The sequence below is a fragment of the Erythrolamprus reginae genome, chromosome 6 (genome assembly GCF_031021105.1).
Source record: "Erythrolamprus reginae isolate rEryReg1 chromosome 6, rEryReg1.hap1, whole genome shotgun sequence".
NCBI classification, from domain to species: Eukaryota; Metazoa; Chordata; class Lepidosauria; order Squamata; family Dipsadidae; genus Erythrolamprus; species Erythrolamprus reginae.
The window spans coordinates 70,414,260-70,428,563 of NC_091955.1; the positions used below are offsets into that span (position 1 = coordinate 70,414,260).

The 14,304-nt window shown below is 36.1% G+C and overlaps 1 protein-coding gene across 1 annotated transcript; it reads right to left on the reverse strand.

Annotated features, from left to right (window-relative positions):
- Positions 1-2,782: 2,782 nt before the first annotated feature.
- Positions 2,783-12,371, reverse strand: HMOX1 (heme oxygenase 1). The gene is made up of 6 exons (XM_070756219.1): positions 12,235-12,371; positions 11,704-11,824; positions 7,076-7,567; positions 5,050-5,158; positions 3,276-3,807; positions 2,783-3,223 (listed from the first exon to the last, which is right to left on the reverse strand). Exons 1-5 carry the CDS (start codon positions 12,252-12,254, stop codon positions 3,680-3,682), a joined length of 870 nt encoding a protein of 289 aa, XP_070612320.1. The 5' UTR covers positions 12,255-12,371; the 3' UTR covers positions 2,783-3,223; positions 3,276-3,679.
- Between the last annotated feature and the right edge of the window lie 1,933 nt (positions 12,372-14,304).

Consider the following 14,304-nt stretch of genomic DNA (forward strand, 5'->3'; position numbering starts at 1 on the left):
GAAGAGGCAAAAAAATCTTGAACACCCGGTTCTTATCTAGAAAAGTTCTTAAGTAGAAGCGTTCTTAGGTAGAGGTACCACTGTATTTGTATCTTGATTTCAGGCTGCCTAGCCATAAATAAAATTGATTGATTAAAATGCAAGAAAAGGGAAAAATAGAAAATTAAGCAAAAAGATACAAAGTGGCTCCTGATTTTTACAGCACTTATAAGTACAATTATAACTGTGCTAACTAGAAACACTGCATGTATTACACACTTAAATATACAGTGATCTCTCGATTAGCGCGGGGGTTACGTTCCAAGACCTCCCGCGCTAACCGATTTCCGCGTTATACTGGATGCGGAAGTAAAACCACCATCTGCGCATGTGCGCCATTTTTTTTCATGGCCGCACATGCGCAGATGGTGGAGTTTGCGTGTGGGCGGCGGGGAAGACCAAGGGAAGATTCCTTCAGCCGCCCAACAGCTGATCTGCTCCGCAGCGCGGAAGCAGCGAGGAGCCGAAGATGGGGTAAAGGCAAAGGGGAAACCCCATCTTCGGCTCCTCGCTGCTGCCGCGCTGCGGAGCGGATCAGGTGTTGGGCGGCTGAAGGAACCTTCCCTTGGTCTTCCCGCCAGATCGCTGACGGAATGCTGAGCCTCCCGTTCTCCCCCACCTCGCCCCTTCCGGTTTCGGCGGTTTCGCAGCGCTGGCTGTCAACTTTGCTTTTTAGCACTGGGGAGGCAAGTCAGCTCCTGCCCAGTTTTAAAAAGAAAAGTTGACAGCCAGCGATTGTTCCGCTGCCGCCAGCATGGCCTGGCTGGCAGCGGAAGATGTAACCTTCGCAACCTCGGAGAGCTTCCTGGGCATGAAAGCTCACGAAAACCAGGAAGCTCTCTGAGGTTGCGAAGGAGCCCACGATCACTCGGCTGCGGGTGGCAGGAAAGCGAATGTCACGGGGCTGGGCTCGGCTCCCCCAGCCCCGCCGCGGAAGGCTCCATTCTGTTCCCTGCCGGCCCGATTGAGCGGCCGGCGGTCTAAATAAAAAAAAATTTATTTTTTAATATTTTTTTTTTAAATAATATTTTTTGAAAAACCGCGTTGCAGCGTTTCGCGCTAATCGAGAACGCGCAAGTCGAGGGACCACTGTACATTGTTTTTTGTTTTTTTGTTGATGTATTGTGTATTTGTTGTGCACTGCCTGAGTCATACTTTCTGAATTGAGTAGCCTTATAATCTTGAAATAAATTAAACCGGCCTATCACCTCTTCCACTTTCACATGGAAAGAAAAAAAGATAGGATGGGAAAGAGTAGTGAGGATAATGGCATGTGAATCTCTGCAGAATTTTATGGATGCTATAAGTTATTGTTGAATTAAAAATTCATTTTCAGATAGAATTTAATGGGAAAACTCATTAAAAGATTGTAAGGCAGTTTCTTCAGTCTTTTGCAGCATGATATTTTTTAGTTTTCTGTATAATTGGGGGCACTTTCTTTGCTAAACAAATATTCTAATTTCCTAGGAAACAGGGTTTGTGTAATCACATTAGGTTGTTTGTATAGTTGTATAGTTTGCTATGTTCTGTAAAACCAGATATGGTTGTATAAATTGATAATTGCTTTGCATGAGTTTGGCCAATTTAATCAAATGAGTACAGATAGACTTTGTAAAATAATTGTCCTTTTTAGTGACCATTTGAAGTTGTGATGGTGCTGAAAAAGTAACTATTTATTAATTAGACTTTTAAATTGTCATTTTTCAATGAAAACGTGATGATTAGTATTAACATTTAGGACCATTGGAAAGTGATGTGATGTGATCGCCATTTGTATACTTCACATCTGTCTTCCAACAAGTAGAGTCAATGGAAAGAAGTGCTGGTAAGTCCTTATCACTTGAAGTCTCACTTAATGACATGGTGACTCTTTAACAAGTCACATAAATTACTTGTTAAGGTTATGTGATAAGTCACATAAATAATTGCAAGTCAAATTTAGTTAAAGGTTTAATATAAATATAAATAATGTAATATTGAATTAGTTTTGGGAGAAGGATGGCAAATAAAGTTAGCATTTGATATTGAAATATATTATTTTAAACATATAAATTCAATGAAATCAAGAATCAACTGAATAGCTAAAGGAGCTAGAATTAAAGAATACTATTGTATGTCTATATACTCCATGTTTGTGCCCATGAGGGTATTTTTATTATTTTTCATGGATGTGAATATGAACTGGATGCTAATTTGTAATTAATCAAGATCACTATGAGATTTTATTAATGCCAGTGTTCTTTCTAGGAAATAAAAATATTCTTGTGTTTAACTACATATACAACTAATATCTTTATTGCTACCTGAGCAAGTGTCCCTACCTCATATATTTTAAGCTTTATTATAATTTTAGTAAATATATTCTAGACTTTAAAAAAGGCATAACAAAATGATTTTTTCCTGAATCTGTCTAAAATATGATAAAATGGCCCTTCCTAAATTAGCCAATGACATTAAGGCAATAAGCCGTTGAGAAGTATGGACTGCTGGACTCTGAAACATAAACAGCTGTTATAGAGATCACATGTTATGACTTTTCAATAAATGCCTTTTCAATATTGACTTTTAAAACATTTTATAATAATTATTGTACTGAATGATATAATTATCTTCCCAAACACAGGGATAAATGAGCTTTATAGTAGAGTACTGATTAACCTATTTCTTTCAGTTATATAACTCAGTGTGGAAGGGCAAACATTCTTCAAACAATCTGATAAACACATAAAAGTACACAGTTGCGTTAACTTAAAGAAACTTTAATGAAAGTACATATAACTTAAAAGTACAAAGTACAAATACAATAACATTTTCTTCTATTCCTGAAAGTCATTGCTAAGGCAAATCTGCTTTAAAGTAGTAGAAGTGTATCACATAAAGTGTAAGTACTCTATTACGTTTTAGGACCAAAAAAAAGAAGCAATGCAACATATACTATATAGAAAATCTTACACAGAAACACTGGACAAAATATCACAGCTTGATTTATTCCTCACATATTCCAGATGGCAGAAAAAGAAGTTATCATTCTTTTCTTATCTTGGCTTCTTATTGGTTTAATGGCATGTTATAAAGTGGCATTTCAGGTTCGTTAGAGAAATGTATTTGACACCACCTTCTTTTAAAAAGCTGTTGGTAACAACAGTACCTAGACCTGGAGAAATAGTCAGGCTCAGCGCTTCCAGTATTTATTTATTTATTTATTTATTTATTTATTTATTTATTTATTTATTTATTTATTTATTTATTTATTAGATTTGTATGCTGCCCCTCTCCGTAGACTCGGGGCGGCTTACAACATACACAACAAATCTAATAAATTTTAAAAACATTAAAAAAACCCATTATTAAACCAGACATACACACAGACATACCATACATAAATTCTATAGGCCCGGGGGATGGGGGGAATACCTCAATTCCCCCATGCCTGACGGCAGAGGTGAGTTTTAAGGAGTTTACGGAAGGCAAGGAGGGTGGGGGCAGTTCTAATCTCCCGGGGGAGCTGGTTCCAGAGAGTCGGGGCTGCCTAATGCAAGATAACCTAAATCTCCAACCCTCTTTTTTTTTTTTTTTTTACAAAACTGCATTAGTTCAGGAATAGGCAAGTAGTAATAAAAGTGCTTAAGTTCTTTTCAGTTCATAGAACGTACAAGCCCACAACAACTGTTGTTGCTAAGAAGAAAAGAGCGAGAGTCCAACGCAAGAGTGGGCTGCTAGGTGGCAGGTCTGTATGCTTCATCTGTGCTTGACTTTTTTCCTTTGGCACTGTATTAAGAAAACAAAAATGGTTCAGAATGAAAACCAGCTGGAACAGAAAGGTTGTATTACTAAATCATTAAGCACAACAATGTTTTAGTCATAGCATCACTAAATACCTAGTATCTAGTAGTTCTGCAAAGTAAAGCATACTGCAGTAACATTGCAAAGTTTATGAGTCAATATTTATTATTATTATTATTTATTTATTATTTAGATTTGTATGCCGCCCCTCTCCAGAGACTCGGGGCGGCTCACAACAAGACACAACAATTCATAACAAATCCAAATAACTTTAAAATATTTAAAAAAGAACCCCATTTTTCTAACAAACACACACACAAACATACCATGCATAAATTGTACATGCCCGGGGGAGGTGTTTCAGTTTCCCCATGCCTAACGACAAAGGTGGGTTTTAAGGAGTTTACGGAAGGCAGGGAGAGTAAGGGCAGTTCTAATCTCTGGGGGGAGTTGGTTCCAGAGAGTCGGGGCCACCACAGAGAAGGCTCTTCCCCTGGGGCCTGCCAACCGACATTGTTTAGTTGACGGGACCCAGAGAAGGCCCACTCTGTGGGACCTAATTATACCTAATAATTATTGTACAATATATTACAACCGTGTGGACTTAAATTGTATGATAGACAACCATTTGGTGGTTGTAGCTTTTAAATGAATTAACTATGAGAGTGTGATGAGGAAATGCACAATATGTAAGCAAGAACAACCATGAAAAGTTAAGTATAATCTTATAGTTATGCAATCAAATATATGAACATAAATTCATAACAAGGCATGGTGATATCAGCATGGTAAATATGTGCATCATGATATCACAAAAATGATGAAATTATTCAATATATGTGACAAAATGCCCCTGTCATTCTCTCTGGGGATTATTGTATGTAATATTTTTGACATGCATTCTTTGATAGAACTTCACTTGTATAGAGTATAGATGTAAACTATTTTTCCATCTCTTTTTCATATCACTACTGGTAATTCAAAATGTTCCATGTTTAACTTATGGCTTATAGTACCAAACAGAGATAATTTAGATGCACAGGGGAAAGTAGGTGGCAAGGGAAGGTGTGAAAATAATTCTAAGCGGGCATATTTTATAATATATACTGATTTTTCAATTATCCAGGGTAAAATCAAACAGAAAATCAATTACAGTACTGAATGTTAATGAATATTTTTTTTCATTATGGTTGCAAAAACAATATGAAAGCTAAAATAATTTCTTACTTTGTGTTCTGTTGCTTCCTGTTGTGTGAAAATCTAATTTGGATTTCCCAAGATGATTGTCCTGTGGAGGCTTGCCTTGATTCACCAACTTTTGCAGCTCCTGAAATACCTGAGAAAAATGAATCATAGTTTAATTGAGAAGTATTATTTTTCTTCATTCCTGAATTTAGATTTTGTGAGACCCATTATAAGGAATTTAGAAAGTCTCCTTATCTTCCAAGCTTCCTACTTCAGTGTAACTTTTGATATAGAAAGCAACACAGAAAATGGATGTTTAATATGTTCAACGATTGCCATGTACTTTGCAATAATGGATATGAATATAATTTGAATATGAAATGCTATAAATCTAATGTATAAATAAAATAGATAAAAATTGGTTCTTCCTGTAGATATGTTCCTATCTGTAGGTAAAGAAAATGTATTTGCAATACCAGTAACGAGAGGAGAAAAAGAAAAGGCTCCAACTCATTTCTCCTAATCAAATATATAATACTTTATTTGTATCAATGGAATTTTAACTTCCTCTGTATGGAACATATTGGCCATGAGATCATCAATTAATTACATAAATTTAATTTTAAATTCTATATTGCAAAGTGTCTCTATTTTTGGAAATACTGCATAACTATAATAAATAATCTATCATTTTTTTGGACTATAAGATATACCGGTGTATAAGATGCACAAAGAGGTAAGAAAACAAAAAAGGTTTTTGCCTCCCTGGGCCTGTTTCAGCCTATTTTTGCAAAAAGCAGGTTGCACAGAGGGTTTGGGTGGTCTGCAGAGTGCTCCTGGGGGCCAGGGAGGGCAAAAATGCTGTTTTAGTGAAAAATAGGGGGAAATGGGCCCATTTTTGCAAAAAACAGGGTGCACAAAGTGCTCCTAAGAGCTGGGGGAGGCAAAAAATGCTCCCATTTTTGCAAAATAGAGGTACATATTTTTTCAAAAATGGGTGTTTTTGCCCTTCCCACCCCTGAGCATTTTGCAGGCTTCCCAAACTCTCTGCACACCCTGTTGTGAAAAACTGGCCCATTTTTCATAAAATTGGGACCAACGGGGCAGGGCTTTGGGAGGCCAAAAATGGCTGTATCCTGTGTATAAGACACACCAACATTTCCACCCTGTTGGGGGGGGGGGGTGCATCTTATACTGTACTCTGAAAAGTACAATAATTCCCCTTTTTAAAATGTCTGTGTTAATAGCCATGACCACATCTTAGAAAAATAAAATTCAGTAGTTAACAATACATAATATGAGGATGTATTTTTTAAAATATGTCTTGAATCATCCAAATTTCATTTTCTTTGACTGTCTTAACGTTCTGGTATTATGAAACATTTATAATATTAGTGCACTATAGTTTTCTCTATCTTTTGAGATAAAGATGCTCTTAACATTGTACTTTTTCTCAGTAGAGCTGCTATAACTCCTTTGTCCTTTCCCACAATGTTCTTTGAGATATAATAGCTTAATATCTTAATAATATTCAATTGATATTAAATGATATAAAATATGGTGAAAGAACCCAGGCTGAATTTAAATAAGGATTTTTGATATATTTGAATACCATCTATATTTCCCAGGGATTTCCCCCCCCCCTTTTCATGAAGTCTGTGCTCCTTTGTAAAAATGAAACTAATTCATTTGTAGGATCCTGCTGCATTTTAAGAACGTGGTAATACATTAATCACTTATTATTGTTTAGACCGGTTGATTCTAATAGAACAGGTTGTTTTATTTGAGAGAGTAACGTTTTAAAATGCATCCTAATTATTTCTATTATACCCAGACTACAGCATCATAATAATCTTTCCTACAATTTTGTTCGGTATTAAACCGGAGAAAAGTTCTATGAAAATCATAGCATTGTTCACCCCATTGTTACTGTTTTTGACAAATCATTCTTTTCAGTATACCAGATAAAACAACAATCAATGTTTAAGTAGGAAAATTGTACTTCTTAAAATTACTTATTTCTTTGGTTTGCAAAAACTAAATATACAGTATGTGACTAATTACTCACTTCAATATTCAAAAGAAAAGATTTTCTGGCCTCTTCAACAATTTTCTCAATAGTAGAAGAATCCATGGGGATACTGTTCATCCGAGCTCTATAAAGCTGTTTAAATTTGCTGATGTTGGTGATTCCAGAGAAATTGAAGAAAGACAGCCCTTTTCCATTATTGGACAAATTGAGAGATTTCTGGGCAATCTTCTTCAGAATTTGGCCACCAGACAAATCTCCCAGGTATCTAGTGTAAGCATGGGCCACTAAAAGTTCAGGTTCATGCTGGCCCACATGATGTATCCTATCCACATATTTTTGAGTTGCCTCCAGATACTGGATGTCTTTCTTCCATGTGGGACCATAGAAATATTCCAGATCGTCTTCCAGTGCAGCTGTGCGATTCAATTCATTGGGGAAATAAACAGGTGCATAGACTGGATTGTCCTTGTTCCTTTCAGACTCTTCCTCCAAGGCCACATAGATGTAATACAGAGAACCCAAATAAAGCTGAAACAAAGACAGGGAGGAAAAGGAAAACAGTTACAAAACCTCTCTTTAGTCGTAAATGTTTATTATTTATTTGATTTGACATTTAGCTTCACCTTCCTATTAAAAAAAGCCATAGTGTTCATGATTTTTGAATTCCAATTTTAAGTTTAAAAAAAGGCTGCTAGGAACCAATTCAGTTTTGTTAACATTTGATGTCTGGGCAATTTTATTTGATCGTCTACAAATTGTGTTCCGTTTCATGTCATTTGGAATGGTTACAATGTGACCTTTTATATTGGCATTCATTTCTCTAGCTGCATGTAGGTTTCAAAATCTTCAGCCTTAAATAGGTTGAATCCAGTAGTATTGCCTCACTGATTTGAGAAAAAGTTGTGGAATACCATATGTATTAAATTTGATTAGTCTTCCCTTGTTGACTGTTTCAATCCCAATTATAGATATTCTACAGGAAATATAATCAAGTTCCTAAAACTAACAGATTTCAACACTGGAAAAGATTCAACCTACACTGGCAATGTTCTTGATAAAATCAATGGGTTGTAAGTAGTATAGAAAATTTGTAGTGATTTTCCTTATCCATTGTGACTTTCCATAAAAAGGTTCTACTGCTACAAATGGTCCTACAACCCTGTGTGGAGAAGTTTGATATGCTAGAGTAGATAAGACAAATTAGAGACAAACTAGGCTCTCATTTTATTCTAGCATTATTTTCCGACAGTGCAAGATACAACCAAACTTTTAAAATTTACAGAAACTTTTTACGAAAAAAGACTTCAGGTGTTGTTTTTCCAGTGCCATTTTTAAAAATGTTTTTCGATAAAATACTTTGTGTAATATTGGGTCTAAATACATTTGATCAGAAAACCAAAATTAGATATCTTTTAAATATTAACCAAATTCCACGGAACATTTATTTAGTTTTGATAAGAGAGCTACCAGTAGTTTCACAACAATTTGAGGAAACTACTGTGTTTAGAGGTTACAAGAAAATGAAGATTACTAGAAAATAGTTTGAATATGCAAATAAGGGAAGGAAGTTGGCTGCAACTACAGTGATACCTCGTCTTACAAACGCCTCGTCATACAAACTTTTTGAGATACAAACCCAGGGTTTAAGATTTTTTTGCCTCTTCTTACAAACTATTTTCACCTTACAAACCCACTGCCGCTGCTGGGATGCCCTGCTTCCGGACTTCCGTTGCCAGTGAAGCACCCATTTTTGCGCTGCTGGGATTTCCTTGAGGCTCCCCTCCATGGGAAACCCCACCTCCGGACTGCCGTGTTTTTGTGATGCTGCAGGGGAATCCCAGCAGGAAGTCCGGAGGTGGGGTTTTGCAGTGAGGGGAGCCTCAGCGAAATCGCAGCATCGCGAAAACACAGAGGTCCGGAGGTGGGGTTTCGAGGACTTCAATGTTTTTGTGATGCTGAGGTGGGTTTCCAATGGAGGGGAGCCTCAGGGAAATCCCAGGAGCGCAAAAACGGGCGCTTCGGCTGGCAAAAGGGGTGAATTTTGGGCTTGCACGCATTAATTGCTTTTCCATTGATTCCTATGGGAAACATTGTTTCGTCTTACAAACTTTTCACCTTAAGAACCTCGTCCCGGAACCAATTAAGTTTGTAAGACAAGGTATCACTGTATTAGAATCCTTTTTTTATCCAAGAGTTGGTGCCCCTTCTACTTGCATTTTCCATTTGGCTCCACCTTGAGCCCAGTATTTCACACTTGGCAGATCCTGCAGTATTATGGAAATTAATGGATGAAACCTTTAATCTAGGTGTCTGAAGTAGAATGTATTTGTCTTGAGGTTAGTGTCTGTAGTTTCGTCTGTTGCAGTTCTTTCTTTTTTTTTTTACTGTGCCTTGTCTTTATATTGTGAGTTGTCTACTTCTCAAAAGTAGCTGATCATCCTAAACAGTAAAACAGCCCTATCCAGTTGGGATGACTCCTCAAAAGATTCAACTCCCTATAATTCCCAGCCTGTATAATTACTATAGCTGGATGAAGATGAAAAAGTAATAGTCTGATATAACTTGAAGATTCTCCTTTGAGAAATAAAATGTTGTAGTAGGTACTAGCTGAGAATTAAGGAAAGGAAAACCTGAGAGATATGGTTGATGTTGCTGCTTAATCAGCAGTTTTAGAAGGGTAGTAAATCTTTGTCAGCTTTAGGAGATTATTCATAGTGAATTTAATGTGTTGCTATTTTTTCTGGAACCTCTAAAACTAAGCAATTTTAAAAAATAAAATAATTGTTCCCGGATTTTTTAAAAACTATCTATTAAAACTTCTGTGTGGAAATGACAAATTTTAATGAATCACTGAAATTTCCCTAACTAGTTAGCTGGTAACCAGCAACTTGGGGTGGGGGGGGGGATCATTTGAACAAAATAGAATGTAGTGTCCTGATTCTATTTGCTTTCTCATTATTTGTTCTTACACTGAAAAATAACAACAGAGTCAATCATTATATACTTGGATTGTGTATGATTTAGACCTGATGTTACACAACCATACACACATATCAAAACTTATTTACATTTTTTCTAGATAATAATGGAGTTTTGAATAATTATGTTAATTATGTGACTTGTTTATACTTGCCCCTCACTCAATCTAGTTTATTAGAGAACAGCTAATCAACAAAGAAAAAAAAATCTAAAAATCTTATTTGCTAGAAGTATTTTGATCAATTCAGGTTAATCTCCAAGAATTTTATTTGTACTGCCATCACTTCCATTTTACTTTAGTAAAAATGTTCTGCCTTATTTTCGCCTCTGTTGGTTTTATTAGTTGTGCATCCATTATCCATTCAGCATTTATATCTAATGACTATTTCTAATGGGAATAGTTTAGCAATTGTACCTGAAAATGAATACAGTACTCAGGTTTTTGCTCATTTCTTTGGTTACCTATACTAATACATTGCAAAAATGCATATGTTCTCATCCAAAAATGAATCTTGGATTGTGTCTTCCCACCTTCTATACTGTGATTTCAACATAAAACTGTAAACTATGATTTACACTATCATTTTCCTTTCTTTTTTCTTTTAGAACTTCTTCAATTCACTTTAAATATATTATGCAAATACAACAAACATATAATGTGTGATTTCTTGTTGAACACTCTAGGTGTATATGGTGTAATGTTGCTATGGTGTAATGTTTTTGTTTCAGGACAACAATATTTACTAGCACAGTAGACTTGTCTGTCAGGTTTATCATGGGATAATTTATTTTCCTTGCTTGTTTTCTTTTTGTTAATGTGTAATACATGTGTTAATTATTCTATTTACAGAATTCTATAGTTTCAATCTTTTATAAAGTTGTGCATTCTAAAAAGTTCCTCTTCTCAAGCAAAATCTATATAGGCCTTAAGAATATATTGAGCTCAGTATTTAGATTATGCCTTAACTTTAACCAACATTATACTCTCAGTTATAGTTAGGAATAAGTTCTAGTGAAAATTATTTCTGAATAAATATATTTAAGGTTGGTATAGCATCTTTATTTATACTTGGGGAAAGACAAAGCATTTGCTTGAATTAGCTACAGTGGAGTCAAGCACCAAAATTGCTTACACCAATTGTAATTAAGGAGAAGAAGGTCAAAGTCAGAATTTTATACTGTATTAACTTCAATGGTACAGCCACTTCTGCCAATTGCTACATTTGATCTGGTTTGAATTTATGGACTTTAAATACTACCACAGAAGTGGCTGTACCACTGAAGTTAATAAATAGTAGAAATTTAAAACTACATAATTATCTTTAAATTCAGTTCCAGTACTGAATTTAAAAGGAGGGGGGGGGGTTTCCCTCAAACAAATCTACCCACTCTTTTTTTCCACCTGGTACTTTGTCTTCCATGGGACAGCTGGAGCCTTGAAGGATCTGGGGTTCTAATGTAATCTGAGTTATCCCAATTTCCTGTGCCCAGGATAATAAGCTGGTTCAATTTTCTTACAAAATCATCTTACATTATATTGTACTTACACATCTTCATTTCTTTTACACCAAGTTACATTATATTGCATCTATAGCCTAATGTCAGGCTGAACTCTCTAACTCCACATGAAAATAATTTGCAATTTATCTATAAACCATTGCTCCTCCAAAACCAAAAATATGTACCTTAAATTCATGAAGTGACACCTGTCCCTTTTGGAAAACTTTCATGAATTCTGTGTTTTCTGCCTCTTCGTGAACATCTTTGGTGTGTTCCTTCAGGGCTTCTGAAAGGTCCTGAAACTTTCTATTGAAGATGTGAAAGAAAGGGGGTGATTTAAGGTAGAATTGGTATTAAAGAATTTCTCATTAGCCCTTTAACAAAGAAGTTAAATTGGCAATCTTAGGAAACCAGAGAAAAAGATGAGCATCCTTTCTAGACAATAGGGAAAGGACCTCTCTATTCTTCGAGGACAAGATATGTTTAAACAAAAAGTTAAATTTCTTGGGACAAAAAAAGAGTTTGGGAAAAATTACAGATATCAGTCTAACATTTAGAATGGTGGATTCATACAAAGTTTTCAGACAAAGTTTTCTTTTCTGGCATCACAGAGATCTGTTAGAGAAATACCAAGAATTCTAATGTAGAACATCTGTGAATGAGAAAAGTACATGCCGAATATAAACGTATATGAATGTCTTAAAGCCAACACTCACCCTTCAGTGTGCTGAGCCATTGTTCCCTGTTTTCTGTTGTTTGCTATCCTTTCTTTTGTCTTTCTGTTGTCGTTTTGCTTTCTTCTGTCCAGAGGCTGAGAGGTTTCTGAATGAAGCAGTCCTCCTCCTCCTTCATTCTCTTATACGTTTACTGTGGGATCACGTGCTCACCCGGAAAAAATCTGACCTCAGAAAACATGCAGTTCTCTTGCAGCATGTACACTTTTTCACCACACCCCATCACTAGAAAAGTTCAGCCCTCTCCTTTCCCCCCCCCCCTTCTCTGAGTAGGGAGGGAGGAAGAGAAGTCATCTGATGCGGCTTTATTGACAACTAAGCACAACAGGATGTCTCTGTAAAAAATGCTGGGCATTAACCATTTCATTCCACAGAACCAACCAGCTTGTCTTTTCAGATATTAGTGACTCTTGATAGGATTTGTTTTTCTATAGGATATAAAAGTACAATTCAGATTTAAATAATTCAATTCAAATAAGTATAAGTACATAAATAAGTACAATTCAAGTAAGGGGCGTGCATAAGTGCACCAGAGTGCTTTCTGTCCCCTGTCCTAATGTTTTTCTTACTAATATCATGTATATAAATATTATTATATCTTTCTATACCACCAATATGTACTTGATAAAACAAACAAATAAATTCAAAAGGGGCAGACGATGTACTGTACATCATATTTTTGTTCCTTTAGGTGATAATCTTATTGGAAGCTTTGATATACAGACGACAATGGGAAATTTATGTGGCTTAGTTTTCTGTCAATCTACTGGCACAAAGTTCTGGCAGGGTAGATCTGTTGGTAGAATTTGATCAGATGTTCATGGGGAATCCAGGGATGCTTGTTGGTGGCTGAGTGTGAATTCACTAGAACCAAATCCGCCTTGTTCCCTCTGTATTCGGTCTCCAACTGGGTAAGATTATTGTAGGATAAATTTCTCCCCTCTGTAGTCGACAAGAGGGAAAAATAATGCTCCTCCTCTGATTATAGTGCATCTGTAACCCTCTTTTTGCATTATGTTGAGAATATACTCTTATCTATGGGGCAGTTTCATTGGCATACTCTGTGCTGGTAAATTAATTGCCAGACTGAAATCAATAGTTCTATTAATGGTGTACTAAAATAAACCTGTTTATCTGTGGCAGAGCTACCCAATCTGCACCCCTCAATTCCTTTGCGAGTGACCAGTCGTGCCTTCTTGCAAAAAATGAATTTCTCTCTCTTGTCAACCTTCTAGGTGAAGGTGTTGGGGTGGGGGGAATCTCATAAAGAAAAAGGTCTAGAAACATTGAATAATCAGTGACTGTCAGACTTTGCCTTTGCCTCCCATCCTGGAAGATGACATCTGACAATTACCCGTGAAGAGAGAAAAAAATGTTTCTGTGATTGATTTACTGCAACAATTTCAGTGGGAATTCTGAGTCTTTGGGTGCTGAAGGGTAGAAAATGATCATTGTGGAAGGAATCCATTTTCATTTGTTTTAACTTAGGAGAAAGACACATGGAATCCAGGAAAGAGGACCTACTTGTGCTGACATTTCATCTGACTCAGATCAACTTCTCAAAAAAATGTCACTTTTCTTCAACTAGCCAGATTATTCCAAAGCATGGTGACAAATGGCTGCCACTTTTCCCCCATCTGACCATATCATCATTGAATTTATTCTCACATGTAACATAAAATATATAACAATATAGAGACAGCTCATATCATCCACCAGATTAGTGAGTCGTCTTCTTGTGAGATGATATAATGAGAGATTATGAAGGATGATTAACTGTTAATTGTCCCTTGTGGTGTGTACTATTTGAGCCTTGAGCAGAGATTCTGAAGAAAGTCCAGTCTAAGAATAATCTAAGTGATATTTCTTCCCACAGGCCATTAAAACCATCCAGTGGGCAATTTTAAGTACCAGTGTTGCTTCATAGAAAGCATTCTGCCACTGAAGTAGGCTGTTGCTAATACCTATTTAATCATCATTTTTTCAAATTCTTTGATGATATAGTGACTGCACCAGTTCAGTGTGTTGGTCAGAAAAGCAGCATTATAAGAA

Bases quoted from the DNA above. Each gene is read 5' to 3' on its own strand.
- HMOX1 (XM_070756219.1), bottom strand. From the start codon at position 12,254: ATGGCTCAGCACACTGAAGG. The intron at 11,825-12,234 runs GTGAGTGTTGGC...CATCTTCAATAG, and splicing joins ATGGCTCAGCACACTGAAGG to AAAGTTTCAGGACCTTTCAG. The intron at 3,808-5,049 runs GTAAGAAATTAT...TTCTTAATACAG, and splicing joins AGGAAGCAACAGAACACAAA to TGCCAAAGGAAAAAAGTCAA.